General features: G+C 38.0%; 2 protein-coding genes across 37 annotated transcripts in view; one reads left to right on the top strand and one right to left on the bottom strand.

Moving 5' to 3' along the window:
- MAPT (microtubule associated protein tau) overlaps positions 1-19314 on the top strand; it is a 90343-nt gene extending 71029 nt beyond the window's left edge. For 17 of the 31 annotated variants that reach the window (XM_039359052.1, XM_039359055.1, XM_039359044.1 and 14 more), the window contains 5 exons: positions 4369-4406; positions 4522-4553; positions 5004-5279; positions 6423-6535; positions 14943-19314. In XM_039359052.1, coding sequence (XP_039214986.1) covers positions 4369-4406; positions 4522-4553; positions 5004-5279; positions 6423-6535; positions 14943-15158 — 675 coding nt within the window. In that variant the 3' untranslated portion in view covers positions 15159-19314. Of the gene's footprint in view, positions 1-4368; positions 4407-4521; positions 4554-5003; positions 5280-6422; positions 6536-14038; positions 14169-14942 lie in introns of those variants that run through there. The other 14 variants (XM_039359053.1, XM_039359049.1, XM_039359041.1 and 11 more) reach the window with 7 other exon arrangements.
- A 504-nt stretch (positions 19315-19818) lies between these two features.
- Positions 19819-22499, bottom strand: part of KANSL1 (KAT8 regulatory NSL complex subunit 1) — a 186090-nt gene continuing 183409 nt past the window's right edge. For all 6 annotated transcript variants that reach the window (XM_039359028.1, XM_039359027.1, XM_039359030.1 and 3 more), the window contains one exon: positions 19819-22309. In XM_039359028.1, coding sequence (XP_039214962.1) covers positions 22082-22309 — 228 coding nt within the window. In that variant the 3' untranslated portion in view covers positions 19819-22081. The remainder of the gene's footprint in view (positions 22310-22499) is intronic.

The raw sequence follows: 22499 nt of genomic DNA, 5'->3' as shown, positions 1-22499 counted from the left end.
GGAACCTCCAACATCCGGATCCACAGTGGCTCCAATTAGCCGCTTGGCACTTGAGCGGGAGAGTCTGACCAAACAGTCTTTCTCCTCTGGGGTTATTTCCATCATCCAGGCCTCGAGGCGTCCCTCGACCAACAGAATCTATGACGCCACTTGGAGAAGTTTTTGCTCTTGGTGTACCAAAAAGCGGCTTTCACCGCTTGCTGTCTCCATCCCAGACATATTAGATTACTTACTTGAGGGGTTAACTAGAGGTCTGTCAACCAGCACCATACGTAGGCAGATAGCAGCCTTGTCGACAGTTCTCACCTGTGACAACCAGGTTTCCCTGTCCCAACACCCAGCAGTCAGTGCCTTTCTCAAGGGTGCGGCCAATGTAGGGCCCCCCACGGTTCATCGTTATCCATCCTGGGACCTCTCTAAGGTGTTACAGGCTTTAACGTCCTCTCCATTTGAACCTCTGAAAGTTTGCTCCCTTCACTTCCTTACATTGAAGGTAGCCTTCCTAGTGGCCATCACGTCGGCCAGGAGGATTTCAGAATTGGCGGCCCTGTCGGTCAGGGAGGACTTGTGCATGTTCCATGAGGATAGAGTGGTCCTCAGGTTGGATCCTGCATTTGTTCCAAAGATCAATACAGGGTTTCACCGCTCGCAGGAACTAGTCCTTCCTAACTTCTGTCCTAACCCTTCCCATCATCTGGAGAGACGGTGGCATATGTTGGATGTGCGCAGGGCTCTGCGCCATTACATTAAACGAACCTCGACCTTCAGGAAGTCCGAGGCATTATTCGTGTCCTTTCAACCCTCAACTATGGGTCGGAAGGTCTCTTCTTCCACCATTGGTCGGTGGATAAGGATGTGTATTTCCAGGGCTTATATTTCCCAGTCCCTTCCGGTACCTTCACATATTACTGCTCACTCTACACGTAGTGCTGCTGTCTCAGCGGCTTGGTCTACCCAGGCATCACTCGAGGAGATTTGCAGGGCTGCGACATGGTCCTCTCCTTCCTCATTCATAAAACATTATAGGATAGATCAATTTGCAGCAGCTGAGGCTGCTTTCGGTAGGAGAGTCCTACAGCAAATAGTGGGTTCTCAGGGGTCACAAGCCTAGACTCCCTCCCTATAGGGACATGAGCAGCTTTGGTATGTCCCAATCAGTGGAGTCTACATCCATCCTGATGGAGAAAAGAGCGTTGTCTTACCTGAACGCTTTTTCTCAGCAGGATGGTGTAGACTCCACACCCACCCTGTTAGTGTTAGTCTAGGCCTGTGTCTTCCTTTTTTGTTTGGAGCCTTGCGTCTGGTAGCTTCGCCTCGACAAAAACTGGGAAGTCACACCCAGAAGGAGGCGTGGCAGAGTTTTTTTGTCTTAGTCTGAGCAGGTGGGATTAAATTACCCAATCAGTGGAGTCTACACCATCCTGCTGAGAAAAAGCGTTCAGGTAAGACAACGCTCTTTTCTCAAACTAACTTTGTGACCTTTCTCCCATTATTGGCAACTCCACATGTACAGTTACAATGATTATTTGTGGGTATAGTTTGTAACATTTTTATTTTCATTATACAACTATAAAGGCTACTTCTACAATTATAATTGTAATAATATGTAGTCAGTTGATCACATTATAAACATAGCTGAAATAATGCTGTATTTAGTTAACATAGGCCACTAAGTACTGCCCAGATTTTGAAAAGAAAAGGAAATAGAAGAGAGTTTATTACTATATAGATTTACTATATATGAAAGCTGAGAGTGTTTATTATTAGATTTTGCCTCTGCAACAATTTCTATAAATGTCATTCTAAAAGATTGCTTTTAAAAAGCTACTCTTCTTTTGCATTATATGTAGCATTTCTTACAATGTCTTGAAATTTAGCCAATGCTGTTTACGTTATTAGAGTCTGCAGAGGGAATTAAATTATGACAATACTGTTGTTCCCATAGCAGCAAATCTGTATAAATGAATGAATACGAAAAACATTTTTCATTAGATCTCTCTAAGCATGTCTCTCAAATCAAATTTCATGAAGTAAGTTTTGAAGGAGGTTAATTTCTAAATTCTAGACATAGAATTTGTGGACAATGTCTACAATGTGAAGCTTACAGACAATGACAGTGACAATTTGTTTTCAGTTGTTCCTTGTCCTCGTCCTTCCTTATTCCCCTTTTCTATCAGGTCAATGTGCATTATACACCCACACTTGATATATACGTACTTTCTATCCTTGCTGTGTGCTACCCCCATTTCAGTGAAGCGTCTGTTGCTCCTGCCTTACCAGTTTACCATGCACACTGAATGAATAAACATACGGGAAAGAGAGTCAAAATGAAGTGAAACCAAAGACTGGCTACCTACCACAGCAGCAAAGTTGTGCAGGAAAATGGGAAGAATATCATTCTTCTCCTATTAATATTAAGTGGAGGACTACAGTCCTTAGAAAGTGAGTTTCCTTAAAAGAAGTGATTTGTAGACTTTCAGCAGAGAAAAGGAGAGAATGGCATTGATTTTGGATGTTGAGATAGGCATTACATTTTGGGACAAATAGCCAGGGAAATTAAAGACTTCCTCGGGGAATAAAATGGCTAGAGGGAGGTTTGAGAGAATGAGATACTGGGCATCACATTTTATAGAAGAAAGCACCTCTTATAATCTATGTAATTGCATTGGGTTTTGAGGAAAGAAAGTAAAAGAAAGTAAAGTAGAAAAGAATTGTGACATCTAAGTGCAGGGGTGGAGGAACTATGGCCCTTTTATGACTTTTGGACTTCAGTTCCCAGAATTCATGAGCTAGCATGTCTGGCTCAGGAATTCTGGGAGTTGAAGTCCACAAGTCATAAAGACAAAAATGCCATTTTTGTCTCAAGATTTTTTTAAAACCTCCCCCTTTTTTTCTTTTAATTGACAAGACATAGTTACTCAGTGGTAATTTTAAAAATAAAATTGACCTGGGTATTTTCTTAAATATTTTGGGGAATATTTGTGTGAAAAATGAGTAACAAAGGTAGACCTTTTGTCTGGTTTGAGGAAGATTATGCTCTTAACATATGGCCTCTGCTTGAGTAATGTGACATAGAAGTAAGGTCAGATGGTTGTATAACAGATAATTAATTCAGATCTCACTGAATTTTTTTGCGTATGGGTGAACATGTTCAAATATATCCCATTAATATAAGAGTCTGAAATGTTCCTCTAGCGCAGAGATTCCCCCATCTTTTGGGCACCAGGGACTGGTTACGTGGAGAGAGTTTTTTCACGGACCAGAGTGGGCGTGGTTTTGTGTGCTGCCTGCATCCTGTGTAATGGGCTTTCCTTGTTTATGCGGACTGGTTGCTGGCATGCCATGGCCTGATACTGCTCCACGGACCAGGGGTTAGGGATCTCTGCTCTAGCTCACAAGTGTCAAGCTTGATTGCATCACGTGACATATCACGACATTTTTTGCCTTTGCGGAGCTGGGGAGGGCATGGCCTGCGCATGACATATCTGGCCTGCAGGCCGCCAGTTTGATACCCCTACCCTAGTTGGTCAGCAGCCTGAAAATTTACTTTATAGCCTTTCTAACTCAGGCCATCATCCCTGAATAGGTAAATGGACTGATAAAATTATACTGGTCTAAATTATAAATAATTTCTATTTTTCCCAATCCAAAAAAATATTGGAAAAAAATTATGTAAAGGGTTAGGATATTGTTTGTCCATCTGTCCATCAATGTGATAACTGGAAAATGAACAGAACAGTAACAAAGATGGTGAGAAAAGCTGGCAGAAGAAACACCGAGTTATGAAAATGGGCTGGATCTTGCTTAGGGCTGCAGAGAAGAACATCCTCCCCCCCCAAAAAAAATTCTCCAATGAATCCCTATAGGAGAAGGAGGCCAGAGAAGAGTTGTGACTTGTAATTATGATTGCCTTCACTGAGTTCCACCATAGCACAACAGCATCACTGAACTCAGGACTATGATTGCTTCCTGTGATGGAGGTTGTTCAGTTTCTAATGTCTAGAAATCCTGTCTTGAGGGTTGCAAAGTAATCAGAATCTTAGTACCTGCTCAACTTTGGAGCAAAATGCACAGCAAAGATGGATTTGATTCCCACCCTTTGGAACTTATGTCTTTTCTCCAGTTGTATGCCTTCCTGCAGTGTCATTTGTTGTAACCTAATAACCGCTAGTAAGTATTTTTGTTTATATTTGTGCCTTTTGTGCATGTCTTATTTCTGGATAACTTGACCCTGCTATAATGGGATTATAATTCCACATTGTTCCAAATGCTTTTTCAGTTGCATTTTAAAAAGATCCTTGAAAAAATGAATTATCTCCCCTCCCCCCCAGCCTTTTCAATGCACATTGATTATTTCTGTTCTTTCAGTTTTGTGGACATATACCTTATGTTTTACATCAAAAAAGGTATTTAGCTCAGTTTCTCTTGTTGTGCTTTTAAATAATTTCTCTGTGATATAGTTTATTTGATTATACACCTCTCTCTTTTTTCTCTCCTCTCAACTTTCTACTTTCATCTAAGCGCCCTCAGTTTCAAATCTCCATCTTCTGGAGGTATAATAGTTTTTGCATGCTGTGGAAATGCAGTGTGTATGCCACATAAGGGATTATTGTGCAAGAATAGTGAGATCTTCAGAGATGAGTACAACAATTATTTTTAAAATATGGCTTTCTTTGTGAAATATTATAACTCTAATTATATGGATAGCACATAAATGAGTGTAATATTTGGACTCCTATGCTATTAAAAATAAAAAAAATTCTGGAACAAACATGAATGTGAGAGGCATATAGAACTATGAGTTAATTCTAAAAACCAAGATAATTAACTTTTAGAACAGATACTTTATTTGAAAACATGGGATCGACTATTTTATGGGTATCTTGCTTATATATTGGTTCTTATTTTCCCATGAATCTTTAAATGAATCTTCTTAAAGTCAAAGTGGATCTGTGCATGCTTGTGAGAATCTTTGATAACATATGTCCTTTTTGGTTTCACAGTTTTTTGCAGAAAGCTTTTGTTCAGTCTTGCTTGGTTAAATGATTCTTCCAACTGTGTTTCTTCTCCAAACAAGTTCCAGTATTTTGTATGTCTCACTTTTTCAGCCTATTTTGGGTATTTTTTTTTTAAATTTAAAATAAATTCCAATCCCATAGCGTACAGTTGTTGTTGTTTTTTTATTTTCTTCTCACAGATACAAATTGTATACAAACCAGTGGATCTTAGCCATGTAACGTCCAAATGTGGATCTCTGGATAACATTCATCACAAACCAGGTGACTTTGATGTCTTTGTATTTTATTTTTAAAGTATCTTTGTAAGATATATTGTGTTATTTGTCCTTAGGTAAATGTTAGTTTTATTTTTATTTTGCTTTTAAAATACTGAGTTGAAAAAAATAAAGATAATTGCAAGGGATATAGATTATTTAGAGAACAGGGAATAATTACAATTGATAGATGAGGTCAGAGAAATTATTTCCTCCATATGTTTATCCCTGCTGTTGTTTAACTGAGTGTCTGCAAAACACTGGATGCTGTCATTTATAGAATTCTTGTCCATTTGTTAGTCCAGAACATCAGGAAAAAACTATGTTTAATTAAGTGTAAAATTAAATGAACAACAAATTCACCCAAGTGGTTTCTATAGGAATCACTCCAAATGTCTTCCTTTCAAGGGAAACATTTTGGGTGCGGTGTTGTCGAAACCTGGAAGTCCTTCCTTAATGTGCACCAAACTTCTCTACTGGAATTTAGAACACCATTTTTCAGACTTTTAGTAGGGAATGCAATCTGCTCTGGGAATAAACCTTGTCCAGTAATTCTCTGAGTCTTAGCGTAAGCCCTGCCTGCTTTTATTTCCTATTTATATAGGGGTCTAGAAAACAGGAAGCTAGAGAAAAGGGGCTGTGTAGAAACATTGGGGTTGATGAGTTTAGATTATTAAAAGTGCTGCATGTGAAGATCCTGCTTAGTAACATTTATTTTTAAAATTATTTCCCTAAAGCTGTAGCTGTTACTAAGACATGTTTCGTGATTTGAAACACAAATTCATTGCACACCAATTTGTTTTTCTTTTCTTTTTACCTTTCAGTAAAACACATTTCGTTATTTTGAATTTAGAATGCATATTGTAGCTAGGCTGCTGCTGCTGCTACTACTACTACTACTACTACTATTACGACTATAGTACTAAATGTAAATTTCAAGATCCAAAATTTCTTTGTAAATTGTGTGAGACTTGAATAGCTGAATTTGGATATTGGGCAGAACTCATATTCAGATACATAAGCAAATAAGCACAACACTTGCTTGAGGGAAAGAAACATGCACAAACATACACATAGAAAATTATTTCCTTCAGAAGTCATCATTACATGTTCCTTTTGATATCTGTTAATCCTGCTCATTTTCCTTTAGGTGGTGGAGTGGTAGAGATGAAATCTGAGAAACTGGATTTCAAAGATAAAGTGCAATCAAAAATTGGGTCATTAGATAACATCACCCATATTCCTGGAGGAGGAAATAAGAAGGTAAAAACATTTTTCTGTTGCTGTTCTTTAGATGTGTAGGTGATGGGGACAGGTTGCCCAGGAAGCTGTAGGGCAATAATTGTATTAAGCTTTGAGAAATAGTATATCAAATCTTTTAATGTTGGAATGGTGCTAATTTAAGTCTTAACACAATTCTTACTAGGTCCCAATTTTCATAACACAATATCTATAAATATCCCCCGTGCCAACAGAAGCATATTAAGACATTGACTAAACCAGCAGCTGTTCCTAATTGTAAAGAAGCAACTAAGAGCTAACTAGATGCTATATACAAGCTCACATAAACTTCTCAGGTTGATCTCCCTCAAAAACGGGTGGCCAAGAGAAAATGGGTAAGACACTCATAAACTTTCCCTTGTATGGAATGCCTTTGCTAAAGAAGGTATCCCTCTTTTCATATATCCTTGGTACATTTTCTAAAAAGCACCTTCAGATGTGTACAGAGATACATAAACAATAAGATTGCCACATTGAGAGCATTCCCAACAGGTTGTCAGATATGCAGGTAATCCCGAGTTACGAATGTTCACTTAACGCTCGAAGTTATGCGATAAGCACCCCCTGGTATTTACGAGGAAGTCCCAAAATTATGAATGTTGCAGTACAACGGCAGTCATTCGCCCTTACGAGTGACCGCAAAGACTCTGCAACATTCACGCTATTCCCCTCCCACTCACAACCTCTTCTCCCTCCCATCCTGCCCCACTGGACTCACCTTGCAAAGATCTGCCTCCTCTCTGCTGCGGTTTCTTTGCCTTTGAGGGAGAGGAGAGTTGTTGGAAGATCCTGGATGCTATAATATTGTGTGAGTTCAGGAACCCATCCTCCTTTGTGGAGAATGGATGCCTGAACTCTTGCGAGATCACGGACCCCAGAAACTTTAATTTTTGGCACAAAAGGTTTTTGCAGTGCCAGTCTCTTGCTCCCCCCCCCCCACAACTCCTTTCCACCACCACTGTAACACCACTGGACAGAGACCTTCAGGAGATTAGAAGCTCCGTCTGTGAGCAAATGGGGTGCTTGAAAACGGGGATTCACTTGCCTTTTCATTCACCCCATTTGCTCACAGTCAGAGCTTCAAGTCTCCGTTCGGAGGAAATGGGGCGCTTGAGAAACTTAGCACGCATTTGCTCACAGATGGAGCTTCCTGTCTCTGTCAGGTCTCCGGGTAAAAAGTGTTTGAGCGCCTATGGGGCATTTGAAAACGAAGTGAATCACTTCGTTTTCAAATGCCCCAGAGGTGTTCAAACACTTTTTGCTTGGGCGGAGACCTTGGGGAGACTGGAATCTCCATCTGCCTGCCAATGGGGTGCTTCTGCAGTGGCAGAAAGAAGTTAGGGAGGGAGCAGGAGACAGGCAAATACCGCAAGATTTCAGGCATCCATTCTCTGCAAAAGAGGATGAGTGCCTGAACTTGCATGATATTACGGCACCTAGGGGTTTCTATCGACTCTCCTCTCCCTCAAAGGCAGAAACTGCAGCAGAGAGGAGACAGATCTTTTCAAGGTAAGTGAGGAAGGGAGGGGGAAGCATGAGGTATCTTAGTGGGTCGATGAGGCCTTGGGGGCCTATTCCATCACTAGGCGCCCCCATGGCCTTCCCCACCCTGAGATACTCATATGCGGTTAACAAACCGTGCATTCACCCACACATTTGATTAGCGAATGCGTGGGTGAAAGCAGGGATTGATCTCGTTCAAGGTACAAGATTCACTTCCATGAATTCTTGAGTTACAAATGGAATGGGCAAGCTCCATTACATTTGTAACTCGAAGACTAACTGTACTTGTTCCTTTATAAGAGTGAGTATAGAAACAACAAATTTGGTGGAATGAAATTGAAGAGGATGTATAGTATTAATCAACTGTTGGTTTTTACTTTATGATCCTACCTTCTCACCTCTTTCTCGTACCACAGTCGTAGACTGTGTATTGATATTCTTTTAAATATTTCTCATGATATTTCTTGTTGTTGAACTGGTAGCAGGAAAATTTCTCTAGTTGTTTCACATTTGGAGTTAAAGAGATTATACCTATCTAGGAATGATCTTGAACAATAACTATATTCTCTTAGAGGAGAGAATGTGAGAGAAATGATCAGGAAATAACTAAATATTCAGTCCTACAAGATTTTGATGCAATTTGAATAATGATAAGGATTGATGACTTCCTGTTTTGAATATTATCCCTTTGATACATCTCTATATTCTCTAATCCTTACAAGGATTCTTCCATAGAACAAACATTTTTTACCTGCACAGAAGGTAAAAAGAGTTATTATAAGAGTGTGGATAAATCACACTGTCATGCTACTCTCCTCTTGACTTGGTTGGAAAAAAGTTTGACTGACCTTTTGCTGAACATCTGCTTTGTTAAAAGGCCTTGGAGCAGGCAAACTGAACTTATGTTTTTAATCAGTGACCTTATCCCACTGTCAAAGGATAGACAAGGCCAATCCTAGGACAAATATATTTATCACCAAGTTCCTAAACAAGTTTTTTTTCATTTTTTATACATTTCTGCCAGCTCTGATACTTGCCAGAATATTAAGAAAAGCCAAGTCATACCCTTGGAAATTATTCAGATTTTTCTACACTGGCTGTGGAAACTCTGCTTCTCCAGCTACAGTATTTTTTTAGATATGGCAATCTGACCATCTTCTTTTACACCAAGATCTAGTGCTAAAGTAGGATCATCAGAGAAATAAACATAACACAACCTTTTAAATACACCTGCATATGTCAAAAAAAAAATGTAACAGCAATTAATATTTCAGAGCAGAAGGGAGGAGAAATATTTTTTGGTCCCACTGGATAATGAAGTCTATAATGAACCTGAAGGTTTTGATGATTTAATACTGTTTTTAAATATGAAGATACCATATGGTACCATTGAAGATTATCTCAAATTTCACAAATCTCCTGGCTCTGTGTTTGAAAGATCCCACTCAAAAAAAAAAAAATCCCTTTTGGTCATTACTTGCTCAAATAATTGCTTCTATGTTGTTGAAAAGGTAATCTTCCACAGGGTGTAAATATTACCAGTTGCTGTCATCTTCACAGGGAAACAGATAGAATGATGAAATGCAGAGTCTTTTTGTAAGGACAGTTTTCAGAGAAGTTGAAGTCAATGGAATGTGCTTAGAAGTTAATTACATACTTGTTTTAATGGGACTTTCATCCTGGTTCAGGCTGGTAGATAACCTGGGCTGGATAGGGAGAAATTCAGTGGAATTGTTTGTCTCTGAGCACTCTTCAGCAATGCACTGCTTGATGAAACAGGGCAAAATGGAACGCTGTTAGTCAGTTATGGCTAGGGCTTTGTTTTGTTCTAGGTCATGCTGTTCCTAAAAAAACTGGAGCAGTTTCTTTCCAAATACTGGTTTGTCCAAGAATGTTTTGGATTTCAGCTGCAACCATTCCCCAAAAGTCTGTTTTTAAAGTTTTATTTAATCCAACATTACATTTCTGCAGTGTACTCTACCTAGGGCTGCTCTTCAAGAGTGGTACAAAAGGTAGTAATTTAGAGCCAATCAGGAACCAATATTGGAATATCTGTGCTGATTCCGAGTTGTCTTAAAGGTTTAAATTCCTTTAAGTTTGAGTTCGATTACATCTAGCTAGATTAAAGGTATGTTTTGTTAAGAACTTGCCAGTTTAATGTAGCCTACAAAAAGAGACTGTTTGAGGACACTTCTGCTCATAGGACACATTATCTTTTGGTATGCAAAAAAAAAGCCTTATCCTGCTTCATTCCCTAAACTGATAATTCTCAAGGAACTACAGAAGGTGACAAAGTGCATTATGGTAGTTTTATTGTAAACTCTTACAACTGCTCATAAGTTACATACTCAAACATTACCTTTACAGCAGAAATAATGATTCTGTTTGCAAATAAGAATTCATTTTGTTTAAATGATTGCTAAACTAACTGATGCCTTTGAGGAAATCTGTTTTGAAGGGTTTTGAAGTGAGTGAGCTGAAGGAAGGTTATCCCGAGGATCAGTGTTCTCCCAGCCAGTGAATGGGTAGGCACCTACAGAGGTGAAGTCACACAGGTTGAAGTTAGAGAAGTTGAATAACACTTAGTATTATACTAATGTAGCTAAATGTCTATGGAGATTCTCAGCCATTTAGTTCATAGTTGTCCCAAAGATGCTTTTTTAGAAAGCAATTGGATTTTGTTTTATCTTGAAGACTTCCAGAACTGAAGAAACATCTTGGATGAGAAACGAAATGTCTTCAAAGTAAAACAGTCCAGTTGCCTTTTAAAAAAGCACCTTGGGATATTATAATAACAAATAATTGTTCTTGCACTTTGAACATTGATTCAAAAAACAATTGGGTTTGAAAAGCCAAAAATGTGAAAATAATGAATTCAAAGTAGGTCACTTCAGTTGAGTCTGTTTATCAAACTTTGGGAACCGAAACAAGTCATGTGAATCTCCTTCACAGGGAAGGGTTATCAAGAAGAAAAATATTATTACATCAGAAACAGAGTGAGATGCTTACTCCCCATCTGAGCAAGAAGAATATTGTGAGTCACTAGCAGAGTTATCCTACTTAGAGGCTTTATTCAAAGTTGTGTAGCAAAGTTGAAAATGCCCTCTTCAAATAAAAACTTTGAGAGAAAAGGAATTGATTTGTGACAAGTAAAAGAAAGCAATATTGTGATGTTCCTAAATACTGTATATGCATTATTGCAACCAACAGTAATGAGATCATATCACTTACTGTCAAGCACAATGAAGTACTGGGAAAGAAAATTTCAAAAACGTTCAAACTCTGACTGGTTAAGGAACTCATCACTGAAGCAACGTCCACAAGATTTTCTGTGTTCATAAATATAAAAACTGCCATAGACCTTAAATTACAAGCAATTGAAAGAGAAATGAGAATGTCTAGTATTACATCTAATAACAAAGAGCCATATATAGATAAATCTCATCAAGCCCAAGTATCCCAGTAGATGGCAAAAGAGAAGTTAAATCTGGTAAGCTTCTGTTTGGTCGATTCATAGTAATTTAAAATTGGAAATACACTACCAGCAACCATATAATTATAATAATTAAGCAATTTTCAAGTCTATTGTTTTATTTGCAACTAGTCTATTGCTGGAACAAGTCTTCAGAAAATAATCACTTTCCTTAGATTTTATTCAGCGATTCAATTTGTGTCTTCAGACAACGGTGTAGTAGAAAGTGGAACATGTCAACAGAATGCAATGTATGATTTTTAAGAGTACCATTAGTTGGGGGGGGGGGGTAAGGTTAAGAAGCTTTGTTTTTATTGCAGTAGCAGTGTGGAAAGGAGACATTATAGCTCTGTAATCTGGTCTTTAAAATTATTACTGATGGATTTCAAACAAAAGTTATTTATTGTGTAATACTTGCTTTTTTATTGATTGTGCACATTTTAAAACTGTTACACAGTATTTTGGTGTTATTATAGAAAGTAGAGCAATAAAGAAATAAAGTAAGTAAATACAAAATTTTCTTTAGACCAGAATTATTCAGCCTCCTGAATCACCCCACTTCAGTCAATTTTTCCACTCGCTACCATAGGTATATCTTCAGCAACAGTTGCCGGTCGTAGTTATCTTTGTGCAATAAAAGATTTCATCTCTTAAGTTTTGTACCTGAGATTGAAATCACAAGCTATCTAAACCTAGTTATTTTTCTTGTAATTAATATCCAAGTTTAGATTGCTATATTCACATAGTTTCAGGGCTAGCAACAAAAATGTAGCATGGATTTGAAGCATCAGTCTGTGAGTGACCCATTAATGCGAGTTATTCTTTTGTTTGTATGTGCCTCATCTGTGTTCCTCTCTTGGGGAGGGAGGCTCCACTCACATGCATTTCAGTCCTTTCTACTCAGATGCATCTCATTTTAATAACTTTATAAAACTTTATGTTTTTCATTAGCTCTTTCCAATGAGTGTTCTGGCTTCTGATGGGAGGACTTTTCTGCTTCCTTATCCTTCTCTCACTGATATTGGCACAACTTTTGCACTTCCTCCTCTTCCTCCTCCTCCTCCTCCTCCTCCTCTCATTGTTTTTTCCTTCTGAACTTTCTGAATCACTGTTGGGATAATTTGGCAGATCAGTAGATGTGCTTGATTGTAGCCTTGGTCCCATATTTCGAGGACACATGAATAGCATATAAGGAAAATAGTTGCAGTTGGAGAAAGCGTTGCCAGTTCATCAAATGGCTGCCACAGTTTGTGAATCCAGTCACCAAATGCCAGTTGGCTAGAAACACTAGGTGTATATTATTACTGACCTTACAGACAGTCCTTGTTTACCAACCACTCGTTCAGTAACCATTCAAACTTAAGATGGCGCTGAACAAGTGATAGTTAGAGATCCTTGCTTAACGATTACACACAATTTGCTTAACAATGCCAAAACTGCTGTTGCTAAACAGTATGGTCATGTGGTGTTTTTTTTTTTTAACTTATGATTTTAATTTAATGATGGAGTTTCTGCTTCGAATTACTGGTGTTTAGAAGGGATTATCAGTACCATTTAGCACCTCAGTTTTATCTTTTTTTCTGGACAAATGAGAAAGGTTTGTTGTAGAGACACAACAATTCTAATATAATATAATATATTTCATCCCACCTCAAGATTTCTTTTTAAGGGAAATAGGGACTTTGAAATGTGTCCATTGTTACATGCAGCATCTCCTTTTATGCCTATTGAACACTAACAGATTGAAAACAAATTACAAATCCATGTGAGTGTACTCTTCATATACTTTATCTTGTTAAGGGCAGTGGTTCTCAACCTTTTCTTCATCATGGACCTCCTTTAAATATCTTTTGTGACCATGGCCTCAAATCTCCAGAACCTAACTCAAGATTTAAATCATAATATTTCTTCATGCCTTCACGAACTCTACCACTGGCATAGGAGATAAACTGTAGAAAGAGTTAAAAATATAGTAGACCCATTAAAAGAGATTAGACTTTATTATTAGCCACCATGATATCTGAATTAGGGATAATTGAAACTGGGTCTGAAACTATCTGTTTTTCAAGTATTGCAGTCCATTTAACAGAAGAAAATCTGGTGAGGAGGGACTGAGGCCTCCAGTTTTGGCTATAGATCTTTCCTTCATTGCTTGCTTCAAAACATACTGCTCAGTTTTTGAATATATGATAAGTGAATCATCCTTTCTATAGGCTAGGCTGCAAAAATGGCTTGATCTTGTTAAGTTACTGCAGGTTAATAGTACTTTAAGGATTATCAGTAACAGCCATCCTTTGTAGGATTCGGAGCCAACGTTATGTGATTCTTCTTCTTTAGCTCTTACATTCTCCATCTTCAGTTACTGTGTCTTCTTTTTCATACTTCCTGCTACTTTCTCTTCCTTCAGTTCCATGTGTCCCTTCCTCCCCATTGAAAAGTTTTGGTTTCATTGTCAATCTTATTTGATGATGCTATTTTGCATCCCACTGACCTTCTCCACCCACATGCAGAGAGAGAAGGGCAAGGAAGACAAGAACCGTGTACAAAACTGCCCCAATAAGGCTGGGCTTCCTTCCCCCATCACGGAGCCCTCCATCCCTGAGGAGAGCCCACTCCCCGACTTGCACCCATGTGATGCCAGTAAGTAGTTACCTGTTGTCATAAGCTTTGGGAGAGCAAGAATGGAATTAGATGCCCAAAGGTGGCTGGGTGGCTGGAATAATTTCATTCCTATTCTTTGTTTTTCCAGTTGGAAAAAAGTTGTCAGTGTTAAATGAGTGTTGAGCAATGTTGATGTTAGGCTGCCCAATGTGATAAAAAATAGGGATTCTGCACCTCTTAATGTTGGGTTGGATGACTGAACAGGTGTGTGCAATTGGGGTGGCAGGGGCAGATTGTCCTTTTGAAGAAGGCAGGTTGTGCTTGTGGAAAGAGATTTTGCCTAAATTTTTAGGGCTTCCCCCTCAATTTCTCTTGTGCTACAATCAATCCTACTCACCACCACCCCTCACATCCATCTGCAAAGTATTTTAAGGAGGCTTTGTATATCTAACTTTTGAGTCCAGACTATCATACAGAATTCAGATGAGTATATTGCTTGTGAGATATTCGCTTGGGTCTGGAAAGTTGTTTTTGTAAAAAGGTACTATTTTTTCACCCATCTTAATATGGGTAATTTGTAGTATGAACTTTATATAATAGTAATATGTCAGGATATACTGGTCGATATCTATAGATAACCAAAGCCTTCTGATTGGCAAGGATCCCAGAGTTTCCTGTTAGGATCACATATTAAAATATGAGAATATTTGCACAGGGTGAACCATTTTGTCTCTACGAAATATGACTGCGGTGGGGAAGGTTTTAATTCTCTGCTTCATTCTGTTCTCACCCTTCCACCTTGTCTCATTTCAGATTGAGAGTCACAAATTGACCTTTCGTGAGAACGCCAAAGCCAAGACTGATCATGGAGCTGAAATTGTCTACAAATCACCCACTGTTTCTGGAGATGCTTCTCCACGCCGCCTTAGCAATGTCTCTTCTACTGGAAGCATCAACATGGTGGACTCCCCTCAACTGGCCACATTGGCCGATGAAGTTTCTGCTTCCCTGGCCAAGCAAGGCTTGTGATTGTATTGTAGTGTTGGAGATAATAACAGAAAAATTAACTCTGGCCTTTTTTTTTTGTTCACCCCCCCATCCCATCTTCATCCCCCATCATTTCTATTTATTTTAAGTTAATAACTCTTTTATCTGTTCCCTCTCCTTCCTCCAGTTAAACAGTCATCTGTGGTCTCAGGATTTCATAATTGTTAACTTGGAAGCAAAGATTTCCATCCTGTGTGGACTAAGCTGTTTAAAAAGTCTCCCTTCACCTCATCCCAAACAAAAAGAAACGTAATTGAACAGAGATAAACTTGTGATGTTTGAAATCTCAAACGTGGGGATGTAACATGGTATCTTCTGCTGTACATGCTCATTTTGGCCAAGTTTTTTCCATTGAAATTTAAAGCATAGAAGCATAGAAGCCTTAAACAATCATGGCTGCTGATTTAGTATCGAAGTTACTGCAGGTCCATAGATTTCCAGTGTACAAGCTGACCTTCAAACTTCTCTCCTGCTAGAGCTGGAATGCTAGGCTTTAATATTTGAAGTATATTTCTTTCTTTGAAGGAGAAATTTTTATATAGGAAAGAGAGCTTTTGAAAGGACTGTTACATTACATATGTATCCATTCTTTTTTGGTACTGAGAATTTTTGTGAACCAGGTTTAAAAGTTCAACATATAACTAAACTGCATGCTTTGGATAATTAAGACATAAGCCAAAACTGCCTTGAAAGCCTGCAGAATGCCAGTTCTCTTTATTTTAATTGAAATGATGTATTTTAAAGGCAATAGCTTATCCATTTTTTGACTGTACCTAAAATTAACCTTTGACTTTAGATTGTAGTCATACCTATTGAAATAATTGGACTTGATTTTTTATATGCTAGGTTTTTAATTTTAATGGATCGGTTATATTCTTTTTTCTCTTTTTTCAAATAGTAACTATTGCCTCTCTTCCACCCACTTCACCTTCAAGCTCCATGATTTTGTCACACCATAAAAACTTGTCCAGAGTTGCTAGGGAAGAAGCAGATTTGACTTTGTGTTCAGCCCAATTGGCCTGGTTGCTCTAATGTTTTTTGTAAATGTAGAAATTTGTGAGATAGAGGTATGGCTCTAGGCATATTTAAAAATAAAGGAATTGATGTACTTATTTATGGTGCATGCAGGTGTTTTTTAGGAAGGACAATTGCGTGGAAGGACATCAGTTGAGCAGATGTGGGAATATATATATCTTGACCTATATCTCATACATCTTTAGAGAACATGTTTATGTAATATTTGTGTATTTGAAAGAAGCATCACACATCAAAAATCATAGCCAGAAGAACACTTTCAATAGTTACTATTCAGTTACTAGTACATTATTCAAGGGACTCTTTAGCACCTCAGATATTGCAGAATTACAATGTGCACTCAACTATATAAATCTAACCATCAAGCTGTTAGGGATGCTAGGAGTTGTAATTCAGCAAGAGCAGAATAGTTGTAATAAGAACTAGCTGTGAGGGATGTATGTCTGTTAAGCTCACTTACTGTAATGCAGCAAGCACTGCCTCTAAAAAGGACATTTGATTTCTGGAGATCTGTGGACTTTAATTGATCCACTGTGAAGAAACATAATTTTCATAAGGCAAGTTCCATGAAACCATTGATTTAACAAGCTTTTGTGCTGTTGGGAGAAATTTTTCTGTGCTAAGGGGATATATTTGATGTTCCACAAAAATATTGCTGGATTACAACTCCCGTCTTCTTGCATTACCTGTCATGGTGACTATGAGTAAATTTAGAGTCCAACAATATTTAGAAGCTGCTGATTTGCTCCAGTAAGGGTACTGTAAGTGAAAAGGCTCTTTTCCTTTGCTCTCCATTTTTTAATTTTAAAACAAGATATACTCCTTCAACCATCTATGTTATGTGAAATATATCTGCGAAGGGCAACAAAATTAGACTAAGTAGAAATTGTGAATAACTGGTTTGTCCTTTTCTACCAGATGTAGCCATAGATGCTTGAATTTGCCGAGACATTTTTTTAAGATGATTTGAATGAAACTTAAAAAGAACATAAAAATACGGAGTTTTATAGGGTGAGTAGAACAAGAAAAAGTATTGGATCAATTACAGTGGAGTGCTTTAAGAGCACGTAAGAACATCTAGTTGGTTTTACAGATATGTCATTCTTTCCACAATAACTGAAGCTTGCAGTGTGTACAATCATTATGGGGTTCATTGCTATTGAATTGTTTTCTTGGCTGCTTTTCTACACTCAGAGCAATGGTAGGAAATTTACTTGGTGATCATCACTTTCCAACCTGAGTTCATGGCATCCCTTTAGACTGTAATGAAAACCTCTGCTTTGTATCCTTTCTAGGATGAGCCAAATCATAAAGAGATTGGTTTTTATCTGCATGCTGTAGTTTTATGCATGTGACCAAAGGTGATCATGCTAACTCAAAAATCTGGTCTGCATGTGTTTGACAGCAAAAATTGACAATGATCAAAGCTGAAAGGTGCTAGGCTTTTAAGAAAACTGGTTTGCTCTGGAAGCAATCTATTTTTTAACATATTGATCTAATTTCAAGTCTGTAATTCTGAAATTACCAAAATCAGGACACCTTAGTAGGCAACAGATTGAGCATCCATGGTAACAAAGAAATTTCGTTTTCCAAGCCAATTAAAAGAAGGCCAGGGCGGCTGTTATCATTTACGTTATGATCCTTAATACCTGTCATATTCTGGGGAGGGAGAAGGGGTAGAGGAGCAGCACCTGGCTGAACAAATCACACAAGTTGATAATTTTTGGGTCAGCAGCATTGCTCTTTAGATTTGCTGTAAAACATGTTTATTGGTGGTACCACCATCCCTTTTTCAGTACTAAGATAAAGGTCAAGGGGAAATCACTTGCCCGATCAGTTCAATTGAGGGCTGCAGTTTGCTCTTTTTTATATGCTAATCAATCATCTGGACCATGTGAAGAAAGTTTTGACAAGCAGAACTTGGGGATCTGAAGGGGAGAGTGGTTGGACAGAATTATGGATAGCTTCTAGAGCCAAGGAGGTATTTTACTCCAAGATAGCGCTCAAATAGAAGAGATTTTGCAGAGGATTCATCTGTACATCAACAATCACTTTCCGATCATTTATAAGCCTGTTGTTACCTCTGTAGTTAAGTTAGGATGGTAAATTTCTTTCTTAAATCTAAAAATAATCAAATAGAAAAATCCTCTCACTGAGAAGCTTTTACACTATGCCAGTGTTTCTCAATCTTGACAATTTTAAGGCATGTGGACTTCAACTCCCAGAATTCCACAGCCAGCATTGCTGGCTGTGGAATTCTGGGAGTTGAAGTCCACATACCTTAAAATTGTCGAAGTTGAGAAACACTGCACTATGCTATTGATTTCTTTTTGCTTGCATTTGATGTCTTTGGGCTGGAAAATCTTACAATATCTTACAACAGGCAGCAACTGTAGTAGCATAAGCCTAAAAAAACACCCCATTTGATAACCCTCTTTCTTCAGCATTGAACAGTGAAGAGCAAATGCTCTATTTCTAGAAAGAGTATTGGTCCTCAAGTCCTTTTTCAGAAAATTATGCCTTGCCTCCATTCACATTTTTACTAGTGCTTAAATTCTCTTTCCAAAACATTACGCACATATTTAAGTGTTCTGAATTCTTTCGCCTACCCTGTTTTAGCCATTTTTTTTAATCATAGGTCCCATTTCCCAACTGTATTTTGATTGTCTTTGTGTCCTTCTAGGATTCACAGACGTTTTCCCCCAGATGGCGAAGACCCATGGTGGTTCCAGATCGAAGCCATCTTAAACTGGCTTATTTCTTGTCTTGGTATATAAATATACATATCTAGGGCTTAAAAGTGTTAAAACATGACGTATTGGTTTTGAAGTTCATAAAATGGGGCTTTATTAAATAAATTTGCAAGTATAAAAACGGGACAATGGAGTTTGGAAAACACCATCATTCCCTTTTAAAAGTTTTTTTCAGAGATGGGGAAACTGGGAGGGGGTGGGAGGGGCATGAGATCTCCGTATGGTCATCCTAGCTTAGCTACCTGTCTGTAACTGTCCATGTTGTATTTGTGTGTTTTAACAATTGGTTCACACTGACTGTTGCTGTAAAAGTGAATTTGGAAATAAAAAGTCATTACTACAATATTAAATGTATTGTCTTTGTTGAAGAAAACTTTCCAGACAGAAGCAGGGGCAAACGTCTTCCAAACTGTCATTGAGAAAAGCTCCCAGACTCAATGTTTTATGATCAGAATTAAACTCGACTCAAAAAACAACTTTCCTTTTGTTGAAAGGGTGGGATGGTGCTCATGCTGAGCTGATTAAGACTACTGTGATTGTCTTTCCACCTTCCATCTCTTACACCATTAACCTGCCCATTCCATAAATGGTATTCACTTTCATTCAGCTGCTTTACCTACCATTAAAAGTAAAATTCTCAAAATCCTGGCTAAATCACTTCTGAAAAAGGCACTATTTCTTTGAAATACTATCAATATTTCTTAAAATTTGTTTGAAGATTTTAGAATCTTTTTACAAAAGATTTTACAAAATGGAAACCACTGTGCTCTCTGTTGAAATAGTTTCCATAATTCTCTAAATGTCTCAGAATGTATTCTTCCCATATTATTCCCCAATAAATTATAGCACTTTCCTTAACTTTTAAATTTTTTTAATTTTTTTTTATAAGCACACATTGGTGCTTTGGCCAACAGAATCAAGACATTAAACAAAGATCAGCTTCTCTGAAGAAAAGCATTTCTATATAACAAGGACATTACACAGCTTGAAGCAGGAAAAGAAATATTTACAAAATACAAGGTGGGTTTTATTTTTATTTTTTGTAGTTTTTTTCCTTTTAACGCTAAGATGGTTATTCAGAATTCTCAACTTTATAAATAGAAAAGCACTTAATGCAGAGGGATATAGTAGCATTGGGTTTTTCCTTTTTTGTAAAAAAAAACAAAAAAAAAAAAAAACAACAGAACAGAACCAAAAACTTTAGGTAATGTTGAAAATTGTGAAAAAACCCCAACCATTAAGCAGTTTAGCTACTATTTTGTTACGATTACAAAATGAGAAAAAAAGTTTTTTTCCCCTTTTTTTGGGTGATGTGATTAATACAGAAGACAGGCGCAATGCTTAACAACAGGACAGGGACCAACAGCCACACCGCTAAGGTTAGGAAAACATTACAATGGATTGGTGTGCAAAATATGGGAGTGACCAGAGATGTGAACTGAAGACAGTGGCCTCTTTAAATTAAAATAAATTCAGATCTGTTCAACTTGGTAAAAATCAGTCCAAGCCATTTTTAGGGGGAAAAAAAAAGACGAGATTTATTTCTCTCTCAAAACTGCTCTTTAAATTAAAAAAAAAAAAATCAGATCTGTTCAGCTTGGCAAGATTCAGCCAAGGGAAAAATTAAAACGTGACTGAGATTCACTTCTCTCTCAAAATCACCTCTTTAAATTAAAAAAAACCAACAAACAAAAAAACAGATCTGTTCAGTTTGGCAAAAGTCAGTCCAAGCCATTTTCAGGAAAACTTGAAATTCAGTTCTCTCTCAAAACTGCTTTTTAAATTATTTAAAAAAAAAACAAACTTCAGATTTGTTCAGCTTGGCAAGACTCAGCCCAAGCCATTGGGGGGGGGGGGGGAACTGGGGACGACATGACTAAGATTCATTTCTTCCTCAAAACTTGTAAGCTTCAGTCAAGTTAAGAGGTAGAGGTGAAAAACAATATCCAATCTTTCTCTGGAAAAAACAAATATTTTGGTACTCAGACATGTTCAAAATCTCAAGCAATGCATAGACTACTACTTTTAACAAAGAGTGCAAGAAAAGGGAACAACGAGATTATATCGCACTCATTCTATGGCTTGTGGATCTGGGGTGGCAAATTGTTGAATCCTGTGACATCGCTCCCAATACTTAAGGCTCAACACTACTGTATTGCAATCTATTAGCTGCAGATGTATAACCTACAGCTTTCAAACTAATGGACAGAATGCAAAATTAAAAGAAAACACAAAGTGTTAGTAATTAACAGGAAAAGGGAAGAAAGTAATCCTAGATCACATTCAGCAAAAAAAAAAAAAAAAAAAAGCATAAAAAAGGTTCTTCTTGAAATGAATGGTTGTCAGCCTTATCCCCACTAATAATCTGCCATTAAAAAACAAAACACAATATGAATAAAACATCCAAAACATATCTAGGCTGATAATGGAAAAATGCTTTTTCTCGCACAACTGAACTTATTTAACATGGAGAGACAGTCTCAGAAGGAGCAGAAAACCCCAGAACATATCAAGGTTGCTGGAGAAGAGCTTCTTGTTGATAGTTGGTACAATGGGTAGCTATCCTTAAGGAACCAAGTGATCTTGAGTTTGCATTGCAAGTGCTTTCTAGTGCCAGTGGATGGGGGAAGGGGGGAGGGAAGTTCTCGTTCAGTTAACATCACTTGTTATCACTAATTTCACTTCACTAAACTTTTAAGGGTGAGGGAGGGCACCATGATGTTGGCAGGTGAGGAAAACAGACATTAAACAGTAAAAGAAAGAAAACAAATGAAAAGTATCCTTTCACCAGTGAACTAATTTTCCAGGGTCAACCAGCCTGCTTCACTCCCTTTTTTGAGGAGTGTATACTGTGATCAGGGAGGGAGTGGCAGGTTTGCTCTCCTCATCCACAACACTGGATAAGGTGTGTTTGAGACAAAGAAACATGGAAAGAAAGGGGGGGGGGAGAAGGAAGGAAAGAAAGAAAACAGTTTCTAAATTCCTTAAATTCACTAAAAACTGTGAAAATTCCCGGCAGAATGTTTGAATATCAAACGCAGATTTCAGAAACTTTTAATGCCAAAAGTTAATTTGGTGGATTTTTTTTCCTTTTTGCTCCATTTTTCTGTCCCTCTTTTATCTGTGGGCCGGCCGCTGAACTGTGGCTGTGGCCCCCGAATTCCGGCTCTTGCTGCAAGCAAGGGAAGGTGAGATGGAGGCTGTGTCTGGTTCTCGGGAGGGCTTGCTGCCAGATGTGCGCCGCGTGCAACGTGATGACCGGTCCTGTGGATCTGTCTGTTCCTCACACTCCATCTTGGCATTGTAAGACAGTGGGAAAGTGCGGCGTTCCCAGGGGTGTATAGTCTGGGAAGAAAAAGCAGAACAGTTGGTAGCTTCATTGCCTCTGTCCCATTGCATCTTATCTGGAAGCCCTTGGAATGAAAGACATTGAGCAGCTACAGCAATGAAGCATACTGCTGCGAGTGTTAACACTCAAGACTAATGGATACAAGACCCAATCTAGAAACCAGAAATATCCTTTCTGAATAGAACT

Source organism: Crotalus tigris, unplaced genomic scaffold (genome assembly GCF_016545835.1).
Source record: "Crotalus tigris isolate CLP2741 ecotype Arizona unplaced genomic scaffold, ASM1654583v1 scf7180000019068.10715455, whole genome shotgun sequence".
Classification (NCBI taxonomy): domain Eukaryota; kingdom Metazoa; phylum Chordata; class Lepidosauria; order Squamata; family Viperidae; genus Crotalus; species Crotalus tigris.
The sequence above is the reverse complement of the archived record's forward strand: the minus strand, read 5'-3'. Positions and strand labels throughout refer to the sequence as shown.